The sequence below is a fragment of the Pelecanus crispus genome, chromosome 5 (assembly GCF_030463565.1).
Source record: "Pelecanus crispus isolate bPelCri1 chromosome 5, bPelCri1.pri, whole genome shotgun sequence".
Classification (NCBI taxonomy): domain Eukaryota; kingdom Metazoa; phylum Chordata; class Aves; order Pelecaniformes; family Pelecanidae; genus Pelecanus; species Pelecanus crispus.
Window position 1 is genome coordinate 23,602,434 of NC_134647.1, and position 23,771 is coordinate 23,626,204.

Consider the following 23,771-nt stretch of genomic DNA (forward strand, 5'->3'; position numbering starts at 1 on the left):
CTCCCAAGTATTTTTTTCTCTGCTACCTGCACTCAAACCAAGGTCCAAAGTGCCCTGCGTGGTGGGACAGTCCCTGTGGGATACCTGAATTTGCCAAATCCTGATTTTGAAGCCCCCTGTGAATGAAGGTGGTGATGGTGACTCATGTTTCATGTCCACTGGCTTTAAATCCCCAGTTACCATCCAACCCAGCGCAGCCAGAGCCCCTCTGGCCCGGGGCTGTGGGTTGGTTTCCGTGGTTGAGGTAGTGGTCTCCCCACCAGCCGTCGCAGGCAGGGTGCCCGGAGGCAGCGGGGCTGGGGGACCCGGGCCCCCCTCAGCGCCGTGGCTGGAGCTCTTTGGGCTCCAGTGCTTCTCGCACCCAGGCCGCTGCCAGCTGCGCCTCAGCCCCAGCGTCTCAGCGCTTTACACCAGGGTGCAGCGGCAGCCCGTTTCTCATGGAAATAGTGCTTTGTGTAACTGAATTGACATTTGGCCTTGATACCTGTATCTCCTGATAACTGAAACAAATTTCTAAAATAAATATTGTACTTTGATCTTCCAGCCCTGCATTTTTAATGACAGCTCTGAACATCACTTCATTAAGAATACATTTCAGGAGACTGAAATGCTCCGAGTTTGAACGCTAATTATTTGTACAGAAAATTATGACTGCAACGTTTCATTATTCAGCCCATTGGTTTCTTCCAGAAATGAGAAATTATTCTCGATTTTTAAGTAATGCGCTTTCTTGGATGCAGATTTATGGCATTCGTAGTGTGGCATCTGTATAGAAACTTGCCCAACTTTCCGCTAACTCTTTTGTAACGTGACAAATCATTTTGGTTCATCGAGACACCTGGGGAAATTGGTTGGGGGGAACCTCAGGATGTTCAGTGTCTCCTATCGACTCTCATTTCGTTTATAAACACTCTTCGGATTATTATCCTGGCAATTATTTGGTAAAACGAATTAACAAAAGTGGAGCTAGGAATTAAATCGGGCACCTCGTAGGAGTCCAGGGTTGGCACAGGTTTGGGGATGTAGGAGTTTAGGGACGACGCCAAGTGCGAGCGCCGCCGTCCCGCCCGCCCGGCGGGTTACTGCTCCCCAGGGACCAGGGCTGCGGGTCGGGGTCCGCCCCTCGGGGTCCCCCCTCGGCTCCGGCTGCCGTGGCCGCGGCTCGGACGCGAGGGGAGGGCGGCTGCGCCCCGGCCCCGCTGCGGCTCCAGCGGCGCGGCTGGAGCTCGGCCGGGGAGCCCGGGGAACCCGACGGCTGCGGGCGTCGGGTGTGCGCGGGTGTGCGTGTGTCTGCGCGGCTGTGCGCGGGTCTGCGTGTGTCTGCGCGGCTGTGCGGGGTGTGCGCGCCCTCCCGGCCGCGCTGCCGGCCCGGGGCCCGCTGCGGCTCCCCTTCTCCCGCCGCGTCCCGTGTGGACGCGGCGCAGCCCCGCCGGATCGCGCACCGGCGGGCTGCGGGTGTTTGGGTGCGGCGGGTGGCCCAGCGCTGGAAGGGGGAGCGGGACCCCCCGAGCCCCGCACCCTCGCAGGCGGGGGGAGCCCCGCAGCCCCACGCCCCGCCGGGGGCAGCTGCCGGGCCGCGGGCCCCTGCGGCGGGGGCGAGCCCTGCCTCGATGCATCAGTGCGTGGTGAAAGCTGGGTGCGGGGCGTTTATCGCCCCGTTACCGACCTGGGGAAGCGGTTACCTGGCACAGGGGAAGAGCTTGAAGTGGCTGCTGCGCAGGGGATCAGTGGTACACGGCGTCGAGCTTTTACTTCTCCCCGGGACTCAATATGGAGCCGTGGGAGAGGACTTGGCACTTTAATCCCTTCAAAGAAAGCGAGCTAATTCAAGCCCTACAACTCTTGGAAGTCTTTGAGCGGACAGTGATTGTTTCCGCAGGAAAGGCAGATAAAGATCTCTGTGTGCTGGCGTTCAGAGAGACTTCAGGGGCGGTGTGAATACAATTGAACCCAGCGACTGCGGGGAGGATCGAGTTACCTGGGCAAACAGCTCCGGAGGACCAGAGCCAGCCGGCATCTGCCCGAAAGGGCGCGCACACACGCACACACCCAGGCTAGAGCTGAACGTCCTCGTTTGGTACCTGGCCAAACAGGCCGGCTTACACGTCTGCGGTGGCCCCGGAGCAGATGGGGAAGCGGCGAGGAGAGGAGCGCGCTCCCAGGGCCCCCGGCGGAGCGCGGTGCTGAGCGGCCCCGCGGAGGGGCGCGGGGGGGCGCGGAGGGGCGCGGGGCCCCGCCTGCCCCTTGCGGGGCGGCGCGGTGCGGTGCGAGGGGTCCCGCCAGCCCCGCCGACCGCTGAGCGCAGCAGCGGGCGGGCCCCCGTTAAGCTGAGCCCCAGATGTGCCTGGGGGTGGTTCCCGGGGACATAGCCTCGCACACGGCCGGGAGGCAGGCAGGTCAGAGCCTTCAGAGGCACACGTGTGTGCGCGTCCGTGCAGAGGCCGAAAGGTGAGGAGCAGGGCCCGGGGGCCGGATTTGGCTTTGTGGCAGGCGGCAGAGCCCCGGCGATAGCGCCCGCGCTCCCGAGTGGCCCCCGGGGCCCGCGCTCGCCCACGGGCCGGGCCCGGCGGGCCGCGGGCAGGCACCCCGCCTCCAGAAACGCTATCAAGAGAGACTCCTGTCTTCAATTAAAGAAATTGCGTCCTTTACACCCCGCTCCCGCCGGGGAAGAGGAAACTTTCCCGGCCGGTTTGCCGGCGCGCCTGTCCGCGGGAGCGCTCGCTGCCGCCGCCCCCCGCCGCCCCCCGCCGCCCCGGCTGGGCGCGCTCCCGGGCCCCGCGGCGGGCGGGGGCTGCAGGTACCGCCGGGGAGCGAATCGAAACCCAGCTACCGGAGGGGAAAACGTGCGGTTGTTTGCGGAGTCACATCGAGGGCATATCCCCCAGCCTCGGGGGAAGGGCGGGCGGAGGGAGCGGGGAGGAACCACCGACAATTACTCCGGGTTAGTTTTACGACTGGGACCGACCAGCCCCGATCAGGTGAACTCGCTGTGCTCCTAATGTTACTTTGAGTCATCAAACACTATCAGCGGAATCCGGAGGCAGATTTTTCGGGCGATAACAAAGGCACGTTGTCACTTCAGGGCTCTGCCACAAATCCTTAATTGCAAAAAAAAAAAAAAAAAAAGGGGGGGGGGGAATCCAGTGTCTTGCACATCCAATGCGAGGGTCTCCAGGCGGTAAGGGGTCCTTTGATCAAGAAAATCCAATTATTTGTGTATATACATTTCCCACATAGTGATTACTTCATTAATTGTCCCGCCTTTATCTCCTCCCTTCCCATCCCCCCTAATAATCAGTTCTTTTATCCAGACCAACAAACACACCATAGGAGCTTTGTGGATTCAAAGGATTTGCTTTCGCTTCTGAAAGAGCCGCTATTCTTTGATGATTGGGTAGCGGCAAACTTCAAAGCCATAAATCTTCCCTCTGACTGGCTGGCGGCCCAGCAAAGTCCTTATCAAATTCTTGGAGGTGATCCTGGTGCAGTCAGACAGTCCGCGGAGATCGCGCGGCGCGGGGGGTGGGACAGGCACAGAGGCGAAGAGATCAGAGGGAAGGAGACCGAGCGAGCGAGCAGGAAACTGGGCAGCTCCTCGTCTTCCCCTCGGCGTCCCCATGCCTCGGCCGTGCCCCGGCGCCGTCCCCTCGCCCCGGGCGCAGTAGCCATGGCCGCCGTGGCCGTCCTGCGGAACGACTCCCTCCAGGCTTTCCTCCAGGTCAGTACCCGCGGCTGCGGCCGGGGCCGGGGCGGCTCCCGCGGCGCCGCGTCCCGCGGTTGTGACCCGCGTTGCGCGGGGGCGGCCGGCGCCTGCCGCCTCCCCCCCGGGGCTTCACCCCGCGGGCGGCCCGGGAGAGGTAGGAGGGCACGCCCGCGGGGGGTGAGGAGGCCGGGATCGGGCTCCTCGGGCCGGCAACTTCCCTCTCCCGCCAGGACCCCGGCGGTAAGTGCAGGCGGCGGCCCGGGGCGGGGGCTGCCCCTTGCCCGCAGCGCCCGCTTCCCCGGCGCCTCCGGCCCGGGAGCGGCGGTGCGCCGGCCGCAGGCGGGACCGGTCTCCGGGCGGGGCGGGGTGGGGGGGGTCCGGGCCCGTTCTGCCCGCTGGGCGCACGCTGTTTTCGGAAAGTTTGCCGGCCGTGCGGGGAGCGGCGGCGCCCCCGGCAGCGCAGGGGCGGGCAGCGGCGCAGAAAGTTTCCCGCGGGCGGCGCGGCCGCTCCCGCGGGTCGGCGGCGGCGGGCGGCGAGTAACGCGCTCTCCTCCCTCCCTCCCTCCCTCCCGCTCCCGCGCAGGACCGCACCCCCAGCGCCTCCCCAGACTTGGCCAAGCACTCGCCCCTGGCTCTTCTGGCCGCCACCTGTAGCCGGATCGGACAGCCGGGCGCAGCGCCCTCGGATTTCCTGCAGGTCTCCTACGACCCGACGCTGGGATCCCCCTCCAGGATCTTCCACCCGTGGAGCGGCGAGATGCCGGCGCACTCCCCGGGGGGGCTGCCGCCGCCGCACCCCAGCCTGGGGCTGACCCCCCAGAAGAACCACCTGCAGCCCTCCTTCGGGGGCGCGCACGAACTGCCCCTCACCCCTCCGGCGGACCCCTCCTACCCCTACGAGTTTTCCCCCGTCAAGATGCTGCCCTCCTCCATGGCGGCCCTGCCGTCCAGCTGCCCCCCCGCCTACGTCCCCTACGCCGCCCAGGCCGCCCTGCCGCCCGGCTACTCCAACCTGCTGCCGCCCGCGCAGCCCTGCCGGCAGCTCTCGCCCAACCCGCCGCCCGAGGACATTCCCTGGTGGAGCATCCAGCAGGCCGGCGGCCCGGGCGGCTGCGGCCACCGCTTCCCCGCGGCCGCGGCGCTGCCGCGGGGCCTGGTGCTGGGCCACTCGGACTTCGCCCAGTACCAGACGCAGATCGCCGCCCTGCTGCAGACCAAGTCTCCCCTGGCGGCCACGGCCAGGAGGTGCCGCCGCTGCCGCTGCCCCAACTGCCAGTCGGCCGCGGGCAGCGCCCCGGAGGCGGAGCCGGGCAAGAAGAAGCAGCACATCTGCCACATCCCCGGCTGCGGCAAGGTCTACGGCAAGACCTCGCACCTGAAGGCGCACCTGCGCTGGCACACGGGCGAGCGGCCCTTCGTCTGCAACTGGCTCTTCTGCGGCAAGAGCTTCACCCGCTCCGACGAGCTGCAGCGGCACCTGCGGACTCACACGGGCGAGAAGCGCTTCGTCTGCCCCGAGTGCGGGAAGCGCTTCATGCGCAGCGACCACCTGGCCAAGCACGTCAAGACCCACCAGAACAAGAAGCTGAAGGCGGCGGCGGACGGCGTCAAGCGGGAGGACGGCCGCGACCTGTGACCGCCGGGCGGCGGGGCGGGACCGGCCCGGGACCGGCGGCGGCGGCGGCCGCAGCAGCACCTGCGGGCGGAGCGGAGCCGAGCCGCGCCGCGCCGCGGCGGGGACCCGGGCTGAGGGCGCCGCGCAGCCGGGGGCAGGGCCGGGGGAGGGCGGCCGGCTCTCGGACTCGCGTCGGGCCCGGCGAGCGGGAGCCCGGCGGGGAGCGGCGCCGGGAGGAGCCGCGGGCCCTGAGGCCCGGACTGGACGCTCGTAGGGGCCCGGGGCCGCCGCCGCCCTGCGCCCTCGTCCCGGGAGAGGCGCCCCGGGGCGCGGCTGAGGGGAGGCCGCGGGCGTTGGGGTGGGAGCGGGGCCCCCCCCCGGCCGCCGCCTCGGGGGTCGGGGCTTGTGGGCGCCCCGGAGTGGGGCGGCAGCGTCGGCCCGGCCATCCCGGGGCCCGCCCCCGGTGCTTTCAGGGGAAAAGACTCAAGTTTTGTGTACAGGTTATTTAATAGTTCTGTTTGAATACAAGTGTTTCTCTCCTCGTCCTCGGCCCCGTGCGGGGCTCCAGCATGAGATGTTTCTGTAAAGCGACCCGCGACTGCAGCGTGAAATAAACACGTTAACACTGGGGTCACGCAGGGGAGGTCCCGCCGCGTCGGTGTCATTTGATCGCCCCCCGGGCTCGCCCCCCCGCCCGCCCGGCCCCTCCGCGCGCGGCCGCCGCCTTCCCGCCATTTCCCGCTGCGGCGGCGGGACGGGCCCGGCTGCCTGGCCGCGGGCAAGCGGAGCCCGGCGCTCGCTGCCCCGGGAGCTGCTCATGGTAAACTCCTTTAAAATCCCTGTTAGCTTCTTCGGACTGATGTTGGCCTGTCGGTTTGGTTTGGTTATTGTCATCATTTTGTTTCCTACACAAGAAGCTGTGAGAGAAAAAGAGAAACGCATGGTGCCGATGCTGGGAGTGAACATACAGGTCACGTACTGGGATGTACATTTGAGCAGAGGTGGGCAGTAGTCAATAATGCCCCTTCTCGGAGAGGTCCAGGCCACAGGGCCTGCGACAACCAGCTGTTCTCGGCCTGAAGTTGTCTGTGGCACAGCACAACCAAAACATGCTTTCCATATGTTAGCTTTCTGTAAAATTGCAGAATTTAAGGGTGAGACGCTTGTTATCCTCCCAGTGCGATGAAACGGCAGTCGCTCTCCTGCACAGGGGAAGATATCTGGCACAAAAGTGTGTTTAAAAGTACCTGGTAGACAGTGACAGCTTTTAGGCTTCCTTATGTCTCACTGAGCAGCACGTAAGTACGAGTTTACATTCATTTTGGCAAATTTCTTTTAAAATAATGACCTTTTTTACTGTAGCGAGTTCCCCATTTCTTTTTTTAACTGAAATTTGTATAGAACAAATGAATGAGGAACCTGATCAGTCATTTGCTAAATTTTGCATTTTAACATAGAGAATATGTTACTTGCTCCTTATATTTTTACCAAGTCAGCTTTATTTTCTGGTTACCTAATGAGACAGCCAAGTGAAAAGTGCCGTCAAAACTTCACTGGGACTAATCTGAAACCATTCAGCCTCAGATGGGTTCCTCTGGTGGCAGCTGTCAAACAAGCTTCGGCACAACCATAATGATAGAGGTACACTTTGCCATGGACTTCTGAATCAAGAAAAGCAGCAGCTTGATAAATGTTTGTAATGACAGAATGTGTAAAACTGATGTGATGGTATGTGTGTCAAATACTGCAAAGAATGTGTTCTCTCAGGAAACAATGAGACAGTATCACCAGAACCCTCACAGCTGAAATAATGAGAAGTTAATGGACAGTTACCATGGTACAGCTCCTCAACAATATTTTAATGTTTATGGCTCTGAATTAATTTCCCACACCATATTCTTAGGGTCAACGCATTAAATTAATAACCAAGCAGTTATCTTCTTTACTACTGAAGTACCTTCTATAACCTGTCCTATTCTAGAAAGCCTTGTGAGAAATACATTTAGCTTCATTGGTTAGCATTCTTTTGCAAAAAATTTTGGCTCTAGAAGCATGTTATTGAAGGATATTAAGTAGAAGATGCCTTCAGTGTTCCAGAATGAGCAACAGCAAGGCAGGAAGTACTTAGTCAGAAAAGTCTTTGAGACAAAAGCGCATCCCATTTACTACTAACGTATGATTTAAATATGTCATCGGGAATAACATAATGTTTCTGCTTTTTAAAATGTTGCATGGCATACAGTGGCAACCTGCTTCCTTTCTTTGATATTAAGTTATGCTAAGAATGTAGCGTTACAGAATTCAGGACTGCTTTAGAAGAGAGTTTGTTTCACTAAATAGTCTTGCAGTTCTGTGTTCGTATCAGACCTACTTAAAATGGACAGTAATGGAAAGTTCTTTTGTTGGTAGCAGTAGAGGGGAACGACGGTATCCCAGAGTACAAAAGGTCCACTTAGCAGATAGAATAACAGACTTGGATGTTGCCACACGGTAATGGCCTTTCATCGCTGAGTAAGTGCCAAGATCAAGATGAAGTATCAACATGAGCTGAAGCAATGTATTAGATGGGTTCTGGCACAAGTTTAGCCTGACTAAGAACTAGGGAACCGTTCCTGTTGGAGCAGACATAACTCGCAGGTAATAGCCCGATAATCGTAGACATAACGATTTCTAAGCTGGACCATTATGGAAAGGTTTTTCTCCAGTTGGATAACAAACTGAATTTACTCAGCATCTATGTTGTCTGGTCTAGCCAGACCATTTTGGGTTCTTACTCATTCCTCAAGACACAACTTGTACTGAAATACTGAAAGTTTTACCACTCACTTCAGTGTGAGCCTGCAAGTAATTTAGGTTTAAAGCAAAAGACCATAGCCCAGGCAGCGCCAGCACCATGTCAAGGGAGCAGTGGTATCTGATTTAAAAAAAAAAAAAAAAAGCAATGGCATATTGTAGCCTATGCACCTTGTATAACATATGTATGACTACATTTAAAGCATGAAAGCGCACAGGTTAAAAATACATACAGTCAAAATTAGTTAAATACCTGTCATCAGAGAGAGATGCGAAAACCCATGATGTCAAATGCTAATGAAAATCTTAATCTGTGAGAATAGTACAAAAAAGCAGAAAATTAGGGATTCATGACACAAGGTAAGTAAAAGTAACAGTTTAGAACATAAAAAATACTTAATGAAACATTATTTCTCTCTAAAGCTTTTAAATATTTCATTGGAAAAAGAGGGCATATCCATCATAGCTGCTTCATATTTGTCTCTAAATAGCTAAATCATATGATAGCTTTTCAATTGAAATCGTTAAACTTTTATAGTAATATGGCATTTAAATATACATGTGACCTTTCTGATGTATGGGTAGAGCGTTACAAAAATATATTGCTTACATCTCAAGAATTTATTTCTAGTTGGCAAATTGCACTCTATAATAAAATTAACTTTTAATTTTGCATTCACAAAATACATTTTACACTTTTAGCTGTTTCCAATCAACTAGAACAGCTGTTCATTTTATAAAATTAAATGATTAATATTCTTTTTAATTATACATTTTGAGTACATATGCTGCTCAAGGTCAATTCATTTCTGAATTTTAAATCTTAAATGTCATTGGTATAATAGACACATCATATAAACTAATTCATCTTGTAGTTAATTCAAATTAATTAATCTCTACCAAAAAATCAGGATGTGGTTTAAAGACTTGAGATTTGGCATGTTTTCTGTGTTGAAAAGTGACTTTCACACTTGGACAAACTTTTAAGTAGAGAATATTTAAAAAAAAAAAAACAACCAACATTGTTCTTCAGATAGTTTTATTTAACAAGTTGTTAATCAAATTATTTTTAGTTAAGGGCCAAATCATGTAATCGAAATTTGGGGCTTTATCACAATAAAGTTTTCATACTGATTTGAATAAGACTTTCACCTGGGAGAAGGTTGCAGGATTCACCTTTTGGTCCTGACTGACCAGATTCTCACTGCAATAATCCAATAAATTTATAAAGTTATGTTTCATATCTCCTCAACTACTACTGTAGAAAAAATAGGATAAAGTTTTGTTAAACTATATTGGGAGACGTCCCTCCTAAAACTATCTCCGTGCAATTCTTCCTTCCGTATTAAATTATAGATGTAGTTTTTGAAAGAAATACTTAATCTTAAATTATTTCCAGATTTTGAGAGATTGCATTAAGTTTTAAAGTAAATACAACTTTTTACAGTTTGTAATTTCTCTACCTATATCTAATATTAGTCTTGAATACTGAAGAAATAGGGAATATAAAATGCTGATGTCTTGAAACTCTCAGACGAAAGATACATTTTACTGTTCAGTGATATTAAAGGATTTTAGCAGACCACTCAAAATTTCATAAATAGGGTAAATGTATATCTCTGTGCAAGTAGTTGCACAATTATCTATTGCAATTTTAAATGAGCCTTGTAACATTTAATAGATCTTGTCACCTTATGCCCATACTGAATGGTGAGAAACAAAAGTATAATGCCTAGCTTATTGTCAGATCTTATGGTGTGCTATAGAATCTTTTTTTTCTCTTTTTTAGTTTCTCCAATTATTTTACACTTTTTATGAGATTCTTGTGAATCCTCTAGTAAAGATGTGGTGTCTGCTGCTCTGGCACATGATGGAGTCAACTGAAAGACCACTTAGATTTTCCTGCCAAACTTTTTAAAAAATGCATACCAAACAGGCTCCCTAAGTCTTCGAGACTACTGAACTTGAAAGGAAAGCTTTCCTCCGAAGGGATTGCCTAGCAGGTATTTTCAATAACTTTGCATTTAAACAGCATCCAAGCCACCAAGGACCTGGAAGTGTGCAGCAACCAGCAAGGCTCACAATTGTCAGGTAAGTGTTAACGTGCAGCATTGAGAAGGATCCAAGGCCCTGGGCTGATCAAACAAACAGTCTTGATCAGAGGAAATCAGCAGAAGTCTGTGTAATTCAAAGGGTCTTTTAAATAAGTTTATGGGTTTTATTCCCTGTTAATATTTACTCCCAACTGATATGAAGTCGTATGGGTGTTTCATTACGGATAATGACAACCAAAGAAAACATGTATTTTGACCTTGTGACTGTGACAAGTCAGTGGGAGATTATGGATAGTGAGATTTGGCCTTTAACCTGGAGGCCAGCAATCCTGTTTTTCTTCTCATCATCTCTTAATTTTTTTGTGGTACACATTTACTTAAGAACACACAAAATCCCAGCATGTCCCTGACCCAGGTCTGGTGATTACATCACTGCTTAGCCATGTTGACAGGAGCCCAACCTGAGGCTATGTACAAATCCTGTGTGCTCACTGAGAAAGGTTACAACAGATACCCACTCAAGGGCGTGTAGGGGTCCATTTCCTCTGCAGGCCGCTGTGCGGTGGTGAATCCCATGCTGCGATGGACTGACGTGAGCGGCTGGGAACTCTTGAAGAAGTGGCGAGTTTGTACTGAGGTGTGAACTGAGTCACTATTCGCTGAACAATGTAAGTGCACTCTTTAACGGTGCAGAGGCCTTGTACAGAGTCTGTATATGTTCAGATTTCTCCATTAGTGGTAGTAAGGCTAGAATTCCCTTTCATCTAATTGAACTACCAAAGAAATCATAATAATCCAGTTTATCATATCTGATCACCTTTAGTTCTGCCTAAGCAAGGAGCAGTTTACTAGTGTAGGAGTATTGCATACCAGAAGCCATTTTAATGTGTGCATCACCGTAGTGACCCTTCCTCTCCTGCACTTTTGCCTCCCCTCCTCCAGAGTAAAAAAGAAGCTGTACCAGCAAAAGTGCTGTCTTGTCTGCCCTGCTGCACCTACAGTAGAGTCTTCTGCTGGTGCAGATGTCTCAGTTAAGGGTTACAGTTTTTTCTCCCCCAAGATTGGCACAATTGTGCCTGCAGCAGCCTGCAGTCGAAGCCTGGTTTACCTCATCCTCAAGTGAGCACAGACTTTTTATGCTTTGGATTTAATCGTTCTCTCTAGCCTAACAATATAATGTAACCTTTGCCTTAAGGTACCAACCTCCGTCTAGCTCATCTTAATCCCCCTTCTCTAGGGCACCGGTCACTGGCTTTTGCTGGCCATTGATGCCAATACTGAGCAAGTAACTGGCCTTTCCTGTCAACCTGTCCCATCATAAAAGGCAATCTTTTTTACATTTGGAATTTCCTGTTGCCACCGAATCACAGACTTTAACCATGACAGTGACTGAGATGATGTCCTGAACCGAGTATTACATCACTGTAGCATTTAGTATAGAGGAATGATGAACCACAAGGGGGGAAATAAGAAACCCACTTTTTTTTTAGGAGGTACTTATATTTGAAATGAAAATAATATTCAAATGCCATAAACTCTGATATTTTTCACAAATTAAGTGTTTCTGTTTACAAATACACGTCACCAGCTTCATCAGAAACAATAGCATGTGCCTATGTTTTTGTATTTTTAAAAGGTAGGGTTGTCTGCAAAAACAATATATTTCTATTATCTGTTAAGTCTCTGTTCTTATAGCAGTACTGAGCTGTTTAAACAAAGTTCCAGTATTAACCTATTACTACTAAAAAACATTTTTCATTTTCCTTTTTAACATGAACCAGCCATCACAGAGCACACTTTCAAAACAGGCTCTAATTACAAAGCAGGTTAAAAGACATTTTATTAGACCAAAGCCTGTATCTTCACTTGGGGTCATATCCCACATGCTTTATTCAGGATCAGATGGCGTGCCTGTGATCTCCACATGCAGATCTCTCATCTGTATGGAAAGGAGATGTCAGTCACGCTGCCACATTCCCCCTTATTTTAGACAGCTCTCCACAAGTCTAGGATGCACATGTGAAGAAGAGAAAGGAAAATGCGCACTATTCACTCATTAAAGATTAGACACAGCCTGAGAATGTCAGGTGGTCTCAGCTACCGTATGTTAATCCCAAAGGAGTGTGGAAACAGCTTCATTTCTTCCCCTCACATCTAAATAATTTGCTTTCCTTCTGACCAGGAATAATGGTAGTGCTTTGCTTTTGTTGAACCCTGCAAAGAACAGCCAAACACTTGACATCTGCTTACTTCACGTGTTATAAAACGTTGCTTGTTCACCTCAGTAGCCCAATATAGGAGGTTCATTCTTCTCAGCATTACCTGATCCTTCAGCAGTGTGGCTCCACTGACTGCTTTCTGTTAATTTGCTTTGAAAGAACCGAAAGAAATAGTTTTAAGCAGGCAAAGATTACACTTTTATATTTTCCAAAATATTAACCAAATCTTCTTATGTGCCTACATGAGACCTAAGGCTATGTCTGAGCTTCCTAATAAGATGCTTGAATAAATTGTATAATGACGCTGAGAAGCTACTTGCAAAGTACTGTAATCAAGGCTATGTTCAGTGCTTGAATAGTTAAGTTAGAGAGACCAGAACTGTGAGCAATCTTGTTAGGGGAAGTAGGTTCTCTGTAACACTATTTAAAACTGGCCAGAACAGCTCGGTTAATGCATGTAAACACTGGAACAGTAACTCTGCTACCCCAGTGGGATCTTGAATGTACAAAGAACAACACTAAACATGCTCAGCGCATCCTGGCAGTCTGCAGGAAAGTGTTTTTTTTTTTTCTTGTTGGAGGAAGGGCTTGTAAAAGTTTCTCCTACAAGGGGAAAAAAGATCTGAAGACCATTATTATTCTATGTCAGAAGGGTGAGGCAGAAGACAAAGCAGCTAGGGAACCTTTCCTTTTCATGGATCCCATTTGCTTATGCTCACAAACACCAACACTCAGAGTCCTAGTTCCCATCTCTACCCCCTGAATTCAGAGGGGAGACACAAGACCCAAGAATTTTAGAAGCCTTTAGCTGATTCACTTCTTCCAGTTGCCCCACACAACGCATGAGAGTTTGTGGTATGCCCCCAAAGTTCTCTGTAGGCTGTTCCACTATGCAGCTGTTGCATTGCCTTCACGGGGTTTGCTCTCTCCCCGTCACCAAAAAAACAAATCATTGTGCACAATTACGCTATTTTGAAATACCCTGGTATGCACAAAGCAGAAAGTTTCCTAAGCTAAATACAGTGATTGCAGAGTACTGAAATCACTGAGACTTAAATGTGGGAATTACCTTCTAGTTTTACCATTCAATTATTTTTCTCATTAGAACCACAGTTTTAATCATCTAAGAAATATTACATATTAAACAGCCAGTAAAGCAGAATAGTATGTTACATTAAAATAATTCTTTATAAAGTGCCTAAGTACATTAGAACCTCATTTGTCTTTTTATTATATGCATTCATTCATCCTAGACTTAATTTAAAATAGGTGTCAGGTACCAGCTATAATACTCAGATCTGGATTCTGATCTAGCTGTTAGAACCTCTGCCACTTACTGAGCATGTTCAAGAAAGGGGAAGGAGGAGGGTAAGTTTAGGCCTGTTTTTAATAAGCTACAGCAATTAGGTATTTTGAATACTCAGAATGATGTATTAGAATTATACAATTATTTGGTTTGTTCGGTTGCTTTTCAATACACTTGAGAACAGGCTCCTAATTAAGATACACACACTATCAAAGATGAAAAACTTACATGGTGGTAAAAACAATTAGAATGATGATGTAGGCTTAGATTCCCCGTGGTTTTTGTACAGATCTGCAAGATAGCGTGGGGTATGTGCACGTGGAATTTGCCTTCTCTGCATAAGGTCCAGAAACAGCTGCAGTACTTGTGTGTGCCCTATGGGGACGTGAGCCACCCGGGAGCAGGTGGGATGCTCTGGGGCATGGCTCTGTTTTCCCTGAGCTGACTGGGTACTCTGACAACAGGGGCTGTACACTTCAAGGGAACTGCTGCAGTTACCCATTGCCTCTGGGTAAGGAGTTGTTGCCCTCTGCGCAATTCTTTCTGGGGAGAAATAATCTAGGGGTGCTGCAGTCCTCATCGTGCTCCTGTGGCCAGGCCGTTAAATCACAGCACAGCAGAGCTTCTACCTGTGGAGCAAATAATTATGTGTTAATTATTTGTTATTTCACTTTAGAAAACATTCCTCCCTATTTAAAAGGTATAAGAGTAAAGCACAGCATACAACAAAGCACATTTTATAAAACAGAATAAGATAAATGATCCAACCAAGATTACCTCCAATTATAGGCATGCCTCACCCCTTTAAAACAAATAGACTGTGTAATACACTATCCCTAATATGTCCTGAATGTATTGCTCTTCATCTCAAAAGCAGTAAGAGCAGTCTCCCTCATGAAATCTTGCTGCAGAAATGACTGAGTTCCTACCATCTCAATGCCACATGAAAAACCTTAATCAAAGCAACCAAACCTCTTGACTTGCTGCTGATTCCACAGCACCTTTTTATAGTGATATCACTTTTATCTATCATCATTTATTCAAAAAGGTAAATCAAAAGCATAAAGTAGTCTCATCTGATTTTTTGCCCGCAGGAGATGTCCTTCTTGTTGGTTCAGCCATGAAGTCGTACATCAGAGACAAACGAAGTGGCTGACCTGACTTTCTGTTCTTGTTTTCCACCTATAGAAGTTTCTTATGCACAGGTTACAATCCAGTATCAGAATTAGAATTTTTAAAAAGAAAATATTTGCCTTCAGCAGCTCGGCTGACACAAGGGAGTACTTGTTTTTAGAAAGGTGCAACATTTTTTTAATTGAAGGTCTGAAAGCCAATCCTCTATTAATCCTAACCAAGTAATCTGAATATATCACTAATGCCTTTAGTGTGAGATGCGTTTAGAGCTGTTTTAATGATGATTTATAACAAGGATTTTTACAATTTGAATTCTACAAATGAATTCTAACATTTGTGTGTGTAAAGTCACACTATTCTCACATTTTGACTTTTAGCAAACTTAGTTTTGTTTAAAATAAGTCATTAGGAAGTCACTTTGAACTAGACTGCAGTAAGCAACACTTCAGCTGAAAAGGTTCACAAAAAGATTAGGTCAGCCCTAAAGATCTGCCCAGGGATAGGCGGCACATTAGCTAGCACAGCTAATGCCCCTACGTGGCAACAGAACCGTGTAGTTAGCATCACAGCTTGCCACCTTCAGCTCAGTGATTAGGTTTTTATTAACACCTCTCCACCAAGATGCAGCTTTTTCTAACTTCTTAGGAGGGCTCTGGTTCATGCCTCTGGGGTCAGAGTATTTTACCCGCTCCATTGTAAACGCTCTCGGGAAAGACCCAACAGTATCCCAGCTACATCTGTTTAAAATCATTTCGGTGCCTTTGGGGGCATGTGTAAGACCTTAAGGAAGCTGCAGAACTGCACATGCCCCGGGAGCCAACCAAACAATCATTAGAGAGTCCCAGAATGCGGGCAGAGTCCCTGCCACACACGGCTTCCTTTGGCGAGCAGGAACGGAGAAGCTCGACATGGTTTTCTCGGTGGAAACGGTAAACATAATGGAGATGCACAACTATCATGAGCCAGACCAAAGGTCTGTTTAACCTAGGAGCCTGTTTTCCAGTAACAGATGCTTAAAGAAAGTGGATTAAAACCAAGGCATATATACAACGGATATTCCCCTTGGCCTGGCCTCTCAGCTTCTGGGGAACAGTGCTTCAGGAACTTCCTGAGCTGGAATCGCATTTCGTTTGTTGTGTTTAATAGTCGCAGATAGGCCGATCCATCACACATTTGCCTCATCCCTTTATGACCGGATTTACGCTTTGTGGGTCCGCAATATCTTTTGATAGTTGCTCGTGCGGCTGGATTATATCCTCTCCGAAAAGAAAGAGCGTGATGGCTTTGTAACCATTTCAGTTTCCCTGGACGCCCCGCACCCTGAGGGATGGCGCGGAGCGCTGCCCTTCCCCGCTCTCCCGGCCGTGCCCCGCCGCACGGACTCGCACCGCGCTCCCCCGCCGCGCAGCCACAGCGGCTGCCAGGCCTCGCCGCTGACCCCAGCGCGGCCCTTCCCGCCCGGCGCGGCCCCGGGGTCCCGGACACCCCTCCGCCAGCCCCCACGCCCCCGCAGCGGGAGGTCCCCGCCCCGGCGGGACGGCGGCGAGTGCCGGCCCCGGAGCCCCGCCCGCCGAGGCCTGCGCCTGAGGGCCGCCAGCCTGCCCGCCTTCCGCCGGGGCCTGGGCCTGGGCCTGGGCCTGGGCCTGGGCCTGGGCCTCGGGCCTTCTTGACACGGCCGCGCCTTACCCCCAGGGGAGAGGCCGGTCCTTGAGGCACCGCTTGCCCGGCCGTTCGCCCCGCGCCTGTCGCTGGAGTAATTCGCCCGCCGTGGGGCCGGCGGCGGGGCGGCGGTGGCCGCCGTCCCCTCAGGTGGGCTCGCCCCGTTCCGCTCTGGTGCGGGTGGTAGCTGTGGGGACTGGAGAGGATAAACCTGACGGGAACGTTAGGCACCTTTCAGGTTGTTTTTGCGGCAAAGTCAGACTCGTTTCACAGAACAGTAGGTCCAAGTCGAGTCCCTCAACGCTTTTTCAAAAAGTCATTTGGTATCGAGACTCCTACCTTTTACTTCTGTACCGTGGCGTGTTTGTCTCTCGCTTCAGTGGTGTAAGCTCTGGCGTTGTCTTTGTTTCTGAAGGTCAGATGTGCGCCAGCATTTCCATTCAGATCTGTGTTCCTCACAGCTTGTCCCTGGGCTGTAAAATGTCGCCGCAGGCTGAAGCATGGTGTGCAAAGTCCAGAGCAGCTTTTCTCCCATGAGTGGAAAACTTGGGAGTTAAAGGAGTGGGTTAAAATATATGGGTTTACTGCTTTCCGATCCTTTTTATGCACCTGTAAAACACGAAAGCTGATTTAATTAGAGAATAAAATGTGATTTGGCAAGCAGATAGTCCTGACTGTTACCTTGTCCCTTTATTGCATTGTACAAAAAGATAAAAATGGTTAAAACGTTGACATCTGAAAGGTGATAGCCCTTCTGATACTTTATTTCTCTCAGGATAAAGTTCCTAACATGTTTTTGTGGTCTTATGTATATATTCCCAGGACAACATACAAGATCTGGTGAGCTGCCCGTATACTTCAAGTGATGGATGTTTGTTGTGAGAGGCCTGGTTCAGCATTCGGAGTCTGTGCTACTTAGGCCAGGCTTAACTTCTGCTCTCTTTTTTTTCCTCCCTCCTTGTGCTTGAGCTGTTCATTCCTACTCTTGAACTAGCCCCTGCAATGTGTCTTTGAACCAGATCCAGCTGGTATGAGTCAACTGAAAAATAACCTACCTGGAGGAGCGAGAGGGAGTACTGGGTCTCATCGGTTCCCAGAGTACAAAAAATAACAGCAGGTAAGAATGAGGCAAGGGTAAGAGCAGCAGCCGTGCAGCAATGCTGCCCACTCTCAGGGTTCTGCGAGGCCTTGTAGTATATGGAGCAACTCTTAAATATAGGTGTAGTTACAGGCATCTGTAGGGAAATCGGCTAATCACCTGTGCTGTGCTGCCATGGTTATTTCAGTGGCTTTTTCCATCCATTGTCAGAAGACTAGGTAGGATTGCATCTGGAGTGTTGATGAGATGTCTGAATTTCAGCCACTTCCTCAGGTGATAGCACTGTTTTCTGCCTGTCACTTGATTGAAATACACGCATTACTAAAGAAACTTGCTACTCAAGACCTCTTTCTGCTCCTAATTAAGTCAAAGGAAAAACTTTCTCTGACTTTTAAGGGAGCAGGGTCTGGCCCTGCAATGGAATTCAAACATAAAACATCGTGCTTCCCTGACAGCTGTGTGCCTTCTGTGAGGGGAGGCCAAACCCAGCAACAAAATACAGCTTGCTTTGGCTGCTTCACAGTGAGAGAGTGGCAAGGGGAAAACATTTATAAATGCCAGCTCTGGCAAGAAGAGTAGGGAGACATTGGTCTGTTGTTTTCAAGGATGCACAGCTCCTGCGTGTTGAGGAATTCTGCTTTTTGTTATTGAGATTCTGATCTGTATGCTATGGGAAACCGTATGTATCCATAAGACTGACCACAAAATAGCTAGCTTTATTTTTGACCCAGAGAAGTTGCAGATCTTTTTGTTGAATGTTCTTAATACTGGTTTTGGCATATGGCTACTGTGTCATATGCCCTTTCAGCCTAAGATTAAAGGAAAACCAGCTGATTCCGTTTATAGGAGCCTTCAGATAACTCTACTAGATTTTATAGTGGATTTGGTTGCCAAACTTGTTTAAAAATTATTTCTTTATCTTTTATTTTATTTTTCAGGTATTTGGAACACCAGAAGTGATCAGTCCAGATGTATTTTCTTATGAGCTATCTGTGACTACAGATAATGTGGGGGTTTTTTTAAGTGAAGAGTTTCTAATTTTCAAGTCTTTTCTTAAAACATTGGAAAATATGTTTGTTATTAAGCTAATTATGAGAGCATAAGTAGCATATTTTAATATATAATTTTTTTAAAAAATTTTGTTCAGGTTTTTAAGAAATACTAATATTTGTATCTTGTATCTCGTGTGGCGAAGCAGACCCTGATTAACATGAATATTGACATTGTAGTGTAGTCTCTTGGTTTTACAGTGTTGATTGTGTAGTTGACACATCCACTTTCTGAAAAATTGCTCTGACAAGAGTGCCTTGAGATTATCTATCATGAGAACATGTGTGTTCCCTCTCATGTCCCAAATGAAAAATGAAATCTTTTCAACACCTGTTTCCAACACCTCTTTCCCATGTTAAATGTGTAACTATAAACACTATATTTCAAACTTTAAAATTATTTTGCACTACTTTGTTTATAAAATTAAACACTTTTTAATTAAGAAAAGTATCCCTGTAACTCCCTAAGGATATTTTATGAAAGAAAAAAAATACCCCACCCACCTCAGAAGTTCAGCACACATTAGATACTCAGTAGTTTGCATAATTTGTCATAAATTGTCACTACAGCAAACCGTTCAAGATTAGAGACTCCAGTTAGAAATGCTGTTTAAATTTTGTTTAACTTACATTTTACTGTTGCTACATAAAACCAGTATGAGCATATACTCTCAGAATTACACACCACCAGCCTTGTAAGCTCCTGTAAGTTGTATTTACCAACCCTAGTCCATAGAAATGTGTGTATATGCTCATACAAACTTATGTAGCTTATTCTAAAAGTTTTAAACAACGATTTTTTATTAATAGCAAAGCAGAGATCCTTATAGAACATCTCATGCTGTTAAGAATAAAATCACATGTTAATGTTTCCAATATGTTTTCTAGGATGATGTCTTAGCATGTGACTACTGGAGTGGTAGTTCAGTTTTTTACTACCTTTACACTTGTCTTACAAAGTATTTTCTTATATGGTCATGAATCCTCTCATGGACAAATATCTTTCAGGTACATGAAAACTTTAACAATGTAATGCTAACTTTGTTGTGGTAAACTACAAATGAAAAAAATAGAATTTACAAAAAAAGAACTTTATATGTAAAAATTGTGCTAAATGTTCTGTGCCTGCTGTTTATATGAACTTACTCTAGAGACATCTGTAATGGACAAGACAAGACAAGAAAGACACGTCTCAATGCCAAAAGTTTTTAGAAAGCCTTCACTGTACAAAGGCCATAAGAAGAAATCAGTTATACTGATCTGGGAAAGTCTGGTGGTGGATGAAGGAGATTTGGTAATGGCCACTACAACCACCATTTATTTGTAAATGTTTTTCCCCTTATTGTGTGTTAAGAAGTTATTTAAATGAGTTTTTCACATAGTAGTATGCAGCAATGTATTATATTTGAAGTAAAAATGTTCCTCCTTTAGGTTTTGGTAATTTGTGCCCAATACCTGGAGCATATAAAATGAATCGTTTTATTTGTTTACTGTGAATTACAGGGATATTACTCCATGACAAGGTTACACTGACCTATCATTTCATGCATCAGCAGTTCTTCTATTGCACTGATTTGATCAAGCCTAGTGGATAAAAGAGGAGCAATCCACCCAGTGGACCAAATTAGAATTATAATAAAAAGTGCACATTCTGAAGGGCAAAGTAGGTTAAGTATGGTACTTACTGCACTTGGCATCATTTTTGTGATGTGTCAGATTTTAAGCTTTTTTCATAAATGTTTGTTCAAACTTCTACATTCAATTTATTTATTTTGATTTTATGTAGTTATGTAGGTGATGCTGTAGCTACGGCTGAGGGAAAAAGGTAGGGTTTTTTGTAGCTGCTGGAGGCTTTTTTAGGTTAGGTGCTTGTGAAAGTGCATTAAATCTTTTTCATTTTGAATTCACAGTAATTTCTGGGTGTCTCTTTGCTGTACAGCTCTAGATACTGCTGTTGCTCCTCATGCTGAAGAACTTCTCCATTTTACAGTCATAAAATGTCAAACAACTCTTCCTGGTTACCTGTTTTGGGATCTGCTAGACAGAGAAAAAGGTACTGCATGGCCTACAGCTTTGCTGTGTTTCTAGAGCTCTCTGGTTCCCACTTGCTCTCCTTGAACGCCAACAATAGCTCAGTGAATCAGGAGGGGCTGTATCCTGCCTGTTCTCTCCCAGGTAAGTTTTAAACTCCTGTTATCCAAGGAATGGGCCAAGGTACCTGTCTTATGCAAGGTGTGAAATAACTTGTAGGCTCAAACATGATTTTAGTAAGATGTAGCAAATAAGATCTTCAAATGGCTCTAGAGTAAGGTATGTGGAAGTTATAACATAGAGGCTTGATTTTTTCTTTCTCTAATGACAGGGCGTACACATTAGACACATTTTTAAAATCTGTATGTTTGTTCTATATTGCTCTGTTGTGATGATCTGCTAGTACTACATAATCAAGTCTGTACTGATGAAGGTTTGCTAACAGTGAAAAATCAAGGCCATCGGAAATGATAATTACAAATTCTAGCACCTCATAAATGCTAAAGACTGTAATAGTAGCATTCGTGTGGTTTGCTTACTAAGGAATTCACAGAGAAATTAATTTAAGCACACATTTAAGTTTTAGTGATCTCAATAGGACATGAGAAAATACTGCGGTTGTTTACATAATCGGGTAGGGTGTAAGCCTGTATGTAAGTGCTTTGCTGGATAGATTGCTTCTAATAGAGATGGAGACCCCAGGGAAGAAGCCCACCTCAAGAGCTCGTAGAAAACACTGGGAAAGTCCTGATTGGTTTTCTTTGTTTTGTTTGTTGGTTTTTTCTTTGTTTTAGTTAGATACTAAGTTGATATGAATTAATTGCTTCAGTAACTGAAGCTAAGTAATGTTAATGATGACATGCTGTCCTGAGATTAAAAAAAAAAAAAAAAAGAAAATTGTCTATTTGTTTTGATGTTGCATGTCTATTTGGACAAATTCTGGTAGCCTACTGTGGAAAAAAAAAAAAAAGCCACACACAGTTGGCTTTGGGTTGGTTTGTTCTTCCTGCTAGGTACACTTGTTTTAAAAAGGACAGAGACCAAGAGGGTAAGTATCAGCTTATCCCAGAACTTTAGTATACACCTCCTTTGTGGCAATAGATTAGTTTCATTTCTTATTTAGATATTTTGTTGAATTATGTTTTAAACTCCATTGCTGTGAACATTCATGCAGTAGGTGAAATGATGCCAAAGTTTCAGTTTGTATCTCTGTGTGGATTTATTTTGAAATGGCTGAAAATTTTCACTGCCTCAGGGATTTAGTAAGACCATGAATTAACACTTTTTAAAGTTACTGTTTCTATTTTGGGAGCAAACAGGTAGACAAAATGAAAAATTATGAACTTTGGGGCCAAAATGTAAATTATTTAACAGTTGCTAACTTTTAAAAGGGTACTTGCTTTAAAATACTTGCTACTTAATCAGGGAAAGCTAACTAATCATGGGGTTGAGCAATTCGGTAGTGCATATTTAAAGTGGAACTTTTAAAAAGATGGCCATACAGCTTCAAGTTAAAGAAATCGCAGAGTCGAGGAATAAAATTTGCATCAGGTGAACCAAAATGTGCAACAGCTGTTTTGTATTTGCTTTTCAGAAGTGGCTATTGAATCAATTCAAGCACTGCCAGGGTAAGAAGATGTCTTTGGTTTTGCAGCTGATCTATTACATGCTTTTTTAAGCAATTAGAGCTTGATAATGCAATAATTTGTCACCCGATTAATTTTGAAAGACTGGAAATACATGGATAGACTCTTTAACCTGTGGTTCACTCAGCACCGTTGTTATTTAGATCAAATAAAAAAATATTATTAGTATTGGGTAAGCTACATTATTGACTACATTATACTCAACGTCTTCATGTTCTGTGACTTGTCATTTAATTTTTAAAATATTTTATTATTACTCTAGATAAACATGGATAAATAAATGTAACATGTTTTTGTTTTGTATAGAATATGTAAACTCATTACAATTAGAAACAATAATTGACAAAATTATTGTGAAAATATTTCTCCAGGGCTGATTCTGTGCCCCGACATCAACAGAAACTTTATCAAGGGCATTAATGTGTGCAGGCTTCTGCCCTATGTTATCTTTACAGCTTTGAAAACCTGAAGCACTGAAGCTAAAGTTCGTATAAGGCTAAGAGAAAGTTACGGGCATGCCAAAATAAACCAGATCCTATGCTTTTTTAATACTTCTAATCTTGAAGTCATAATGTCCTGTTATTTCAGTGCATCAGAATGATGCTTCATGATAAACTTCTGCTTCTCCCTGGGAGAGGCAGTGTAAAGGCAATTTCAATATGGAAAGTGTACCTAATTTCTAGAATTTCTGTGCTGAACTTGTACGCATAGCAAATGCTGACTCAGATTTTTGTATTCGTGAAAAGAGGTGTATGAATTGTGGAATAATATATGTCGTAGGAGACTTTTGGAGGTCATCTGGTCCAATGCCCTACTCAAAGCAGGGCCAACTCATATGGCTCAGGGCTTCATCCAGTGAAGAAACAAGTATCTCCAAGGACAGAGATTTCACAGCCTCACCGAGCAGCCTATTACAGAGTTTGACTACCTGCATAATGAAGCTGTGTAGGGTTTTTTCCTGATATCTAACCTAAATATCTAATCAACTGAAATACGTGTCCTCTTGCTTCAGATAATCGGAAGGCTTGGTATTTTTCACCTACTTGGTCTGTGACTCTCTTAAAAATTGTATTTTGCAATTATAAGTTGTATTTGTAAACTCATCTTGAGTTGCCAGACTGGCAACTTATTTGTGCTAATGTAAACTTGGGGTAGCGCTAAGGACTTCGGGGGTGTACATCTAGGTTTATTCTGATCCAATGATAATCAGAAATGTGATTTTATGCTATTTTCTTAAAGGGAAGCCTTTTCTTTCTGCAAAGAGAGTGAGCCACATAATTCTGTGTATGTACATGCATAATTAAAAAGTAGGAACATTAGCTCTAGAAGGGTAGAATAAAAATAAGTTATTCTTTATCATTCAGCTCTGGTACAGGAAGATTATTTGACTGTAATATGTATACTAGGTTAACATGTTCCAGTATTAAGTGGTTGTTTCATTACCTCTGTATTTTTGCTGAAGA

The 23,771-nt window shown here is 46.7% G+C and overlaps 1 protein-coding gene across 1 annotated transcript; it reads left to right on the plus strand.

Annotated features, from left to right (window-relative positions):
- The first annotated feature begins 3,667 nt into the window (after positions 1 to 3,667).
- SP5 (Sp5 transcription factor) lies at positions 3,668 to 5,339 on the plus strand. The gene is made up of 2 exons (XM_075711428.1): positions 3,668 to 3,718; positions 4,287 to 5,339. The coding sequence occupies exons 1-2, from the start codon at positions 3,668 to 3,670 to the stop codon at positions 5,337 to 5,339; spliced, it is 1,104 nt and encodes a 367-aa protein (XP_075567543.1).
- Positions 5,340 to 23,771: the final 18,432 nt, after the last annotated feature.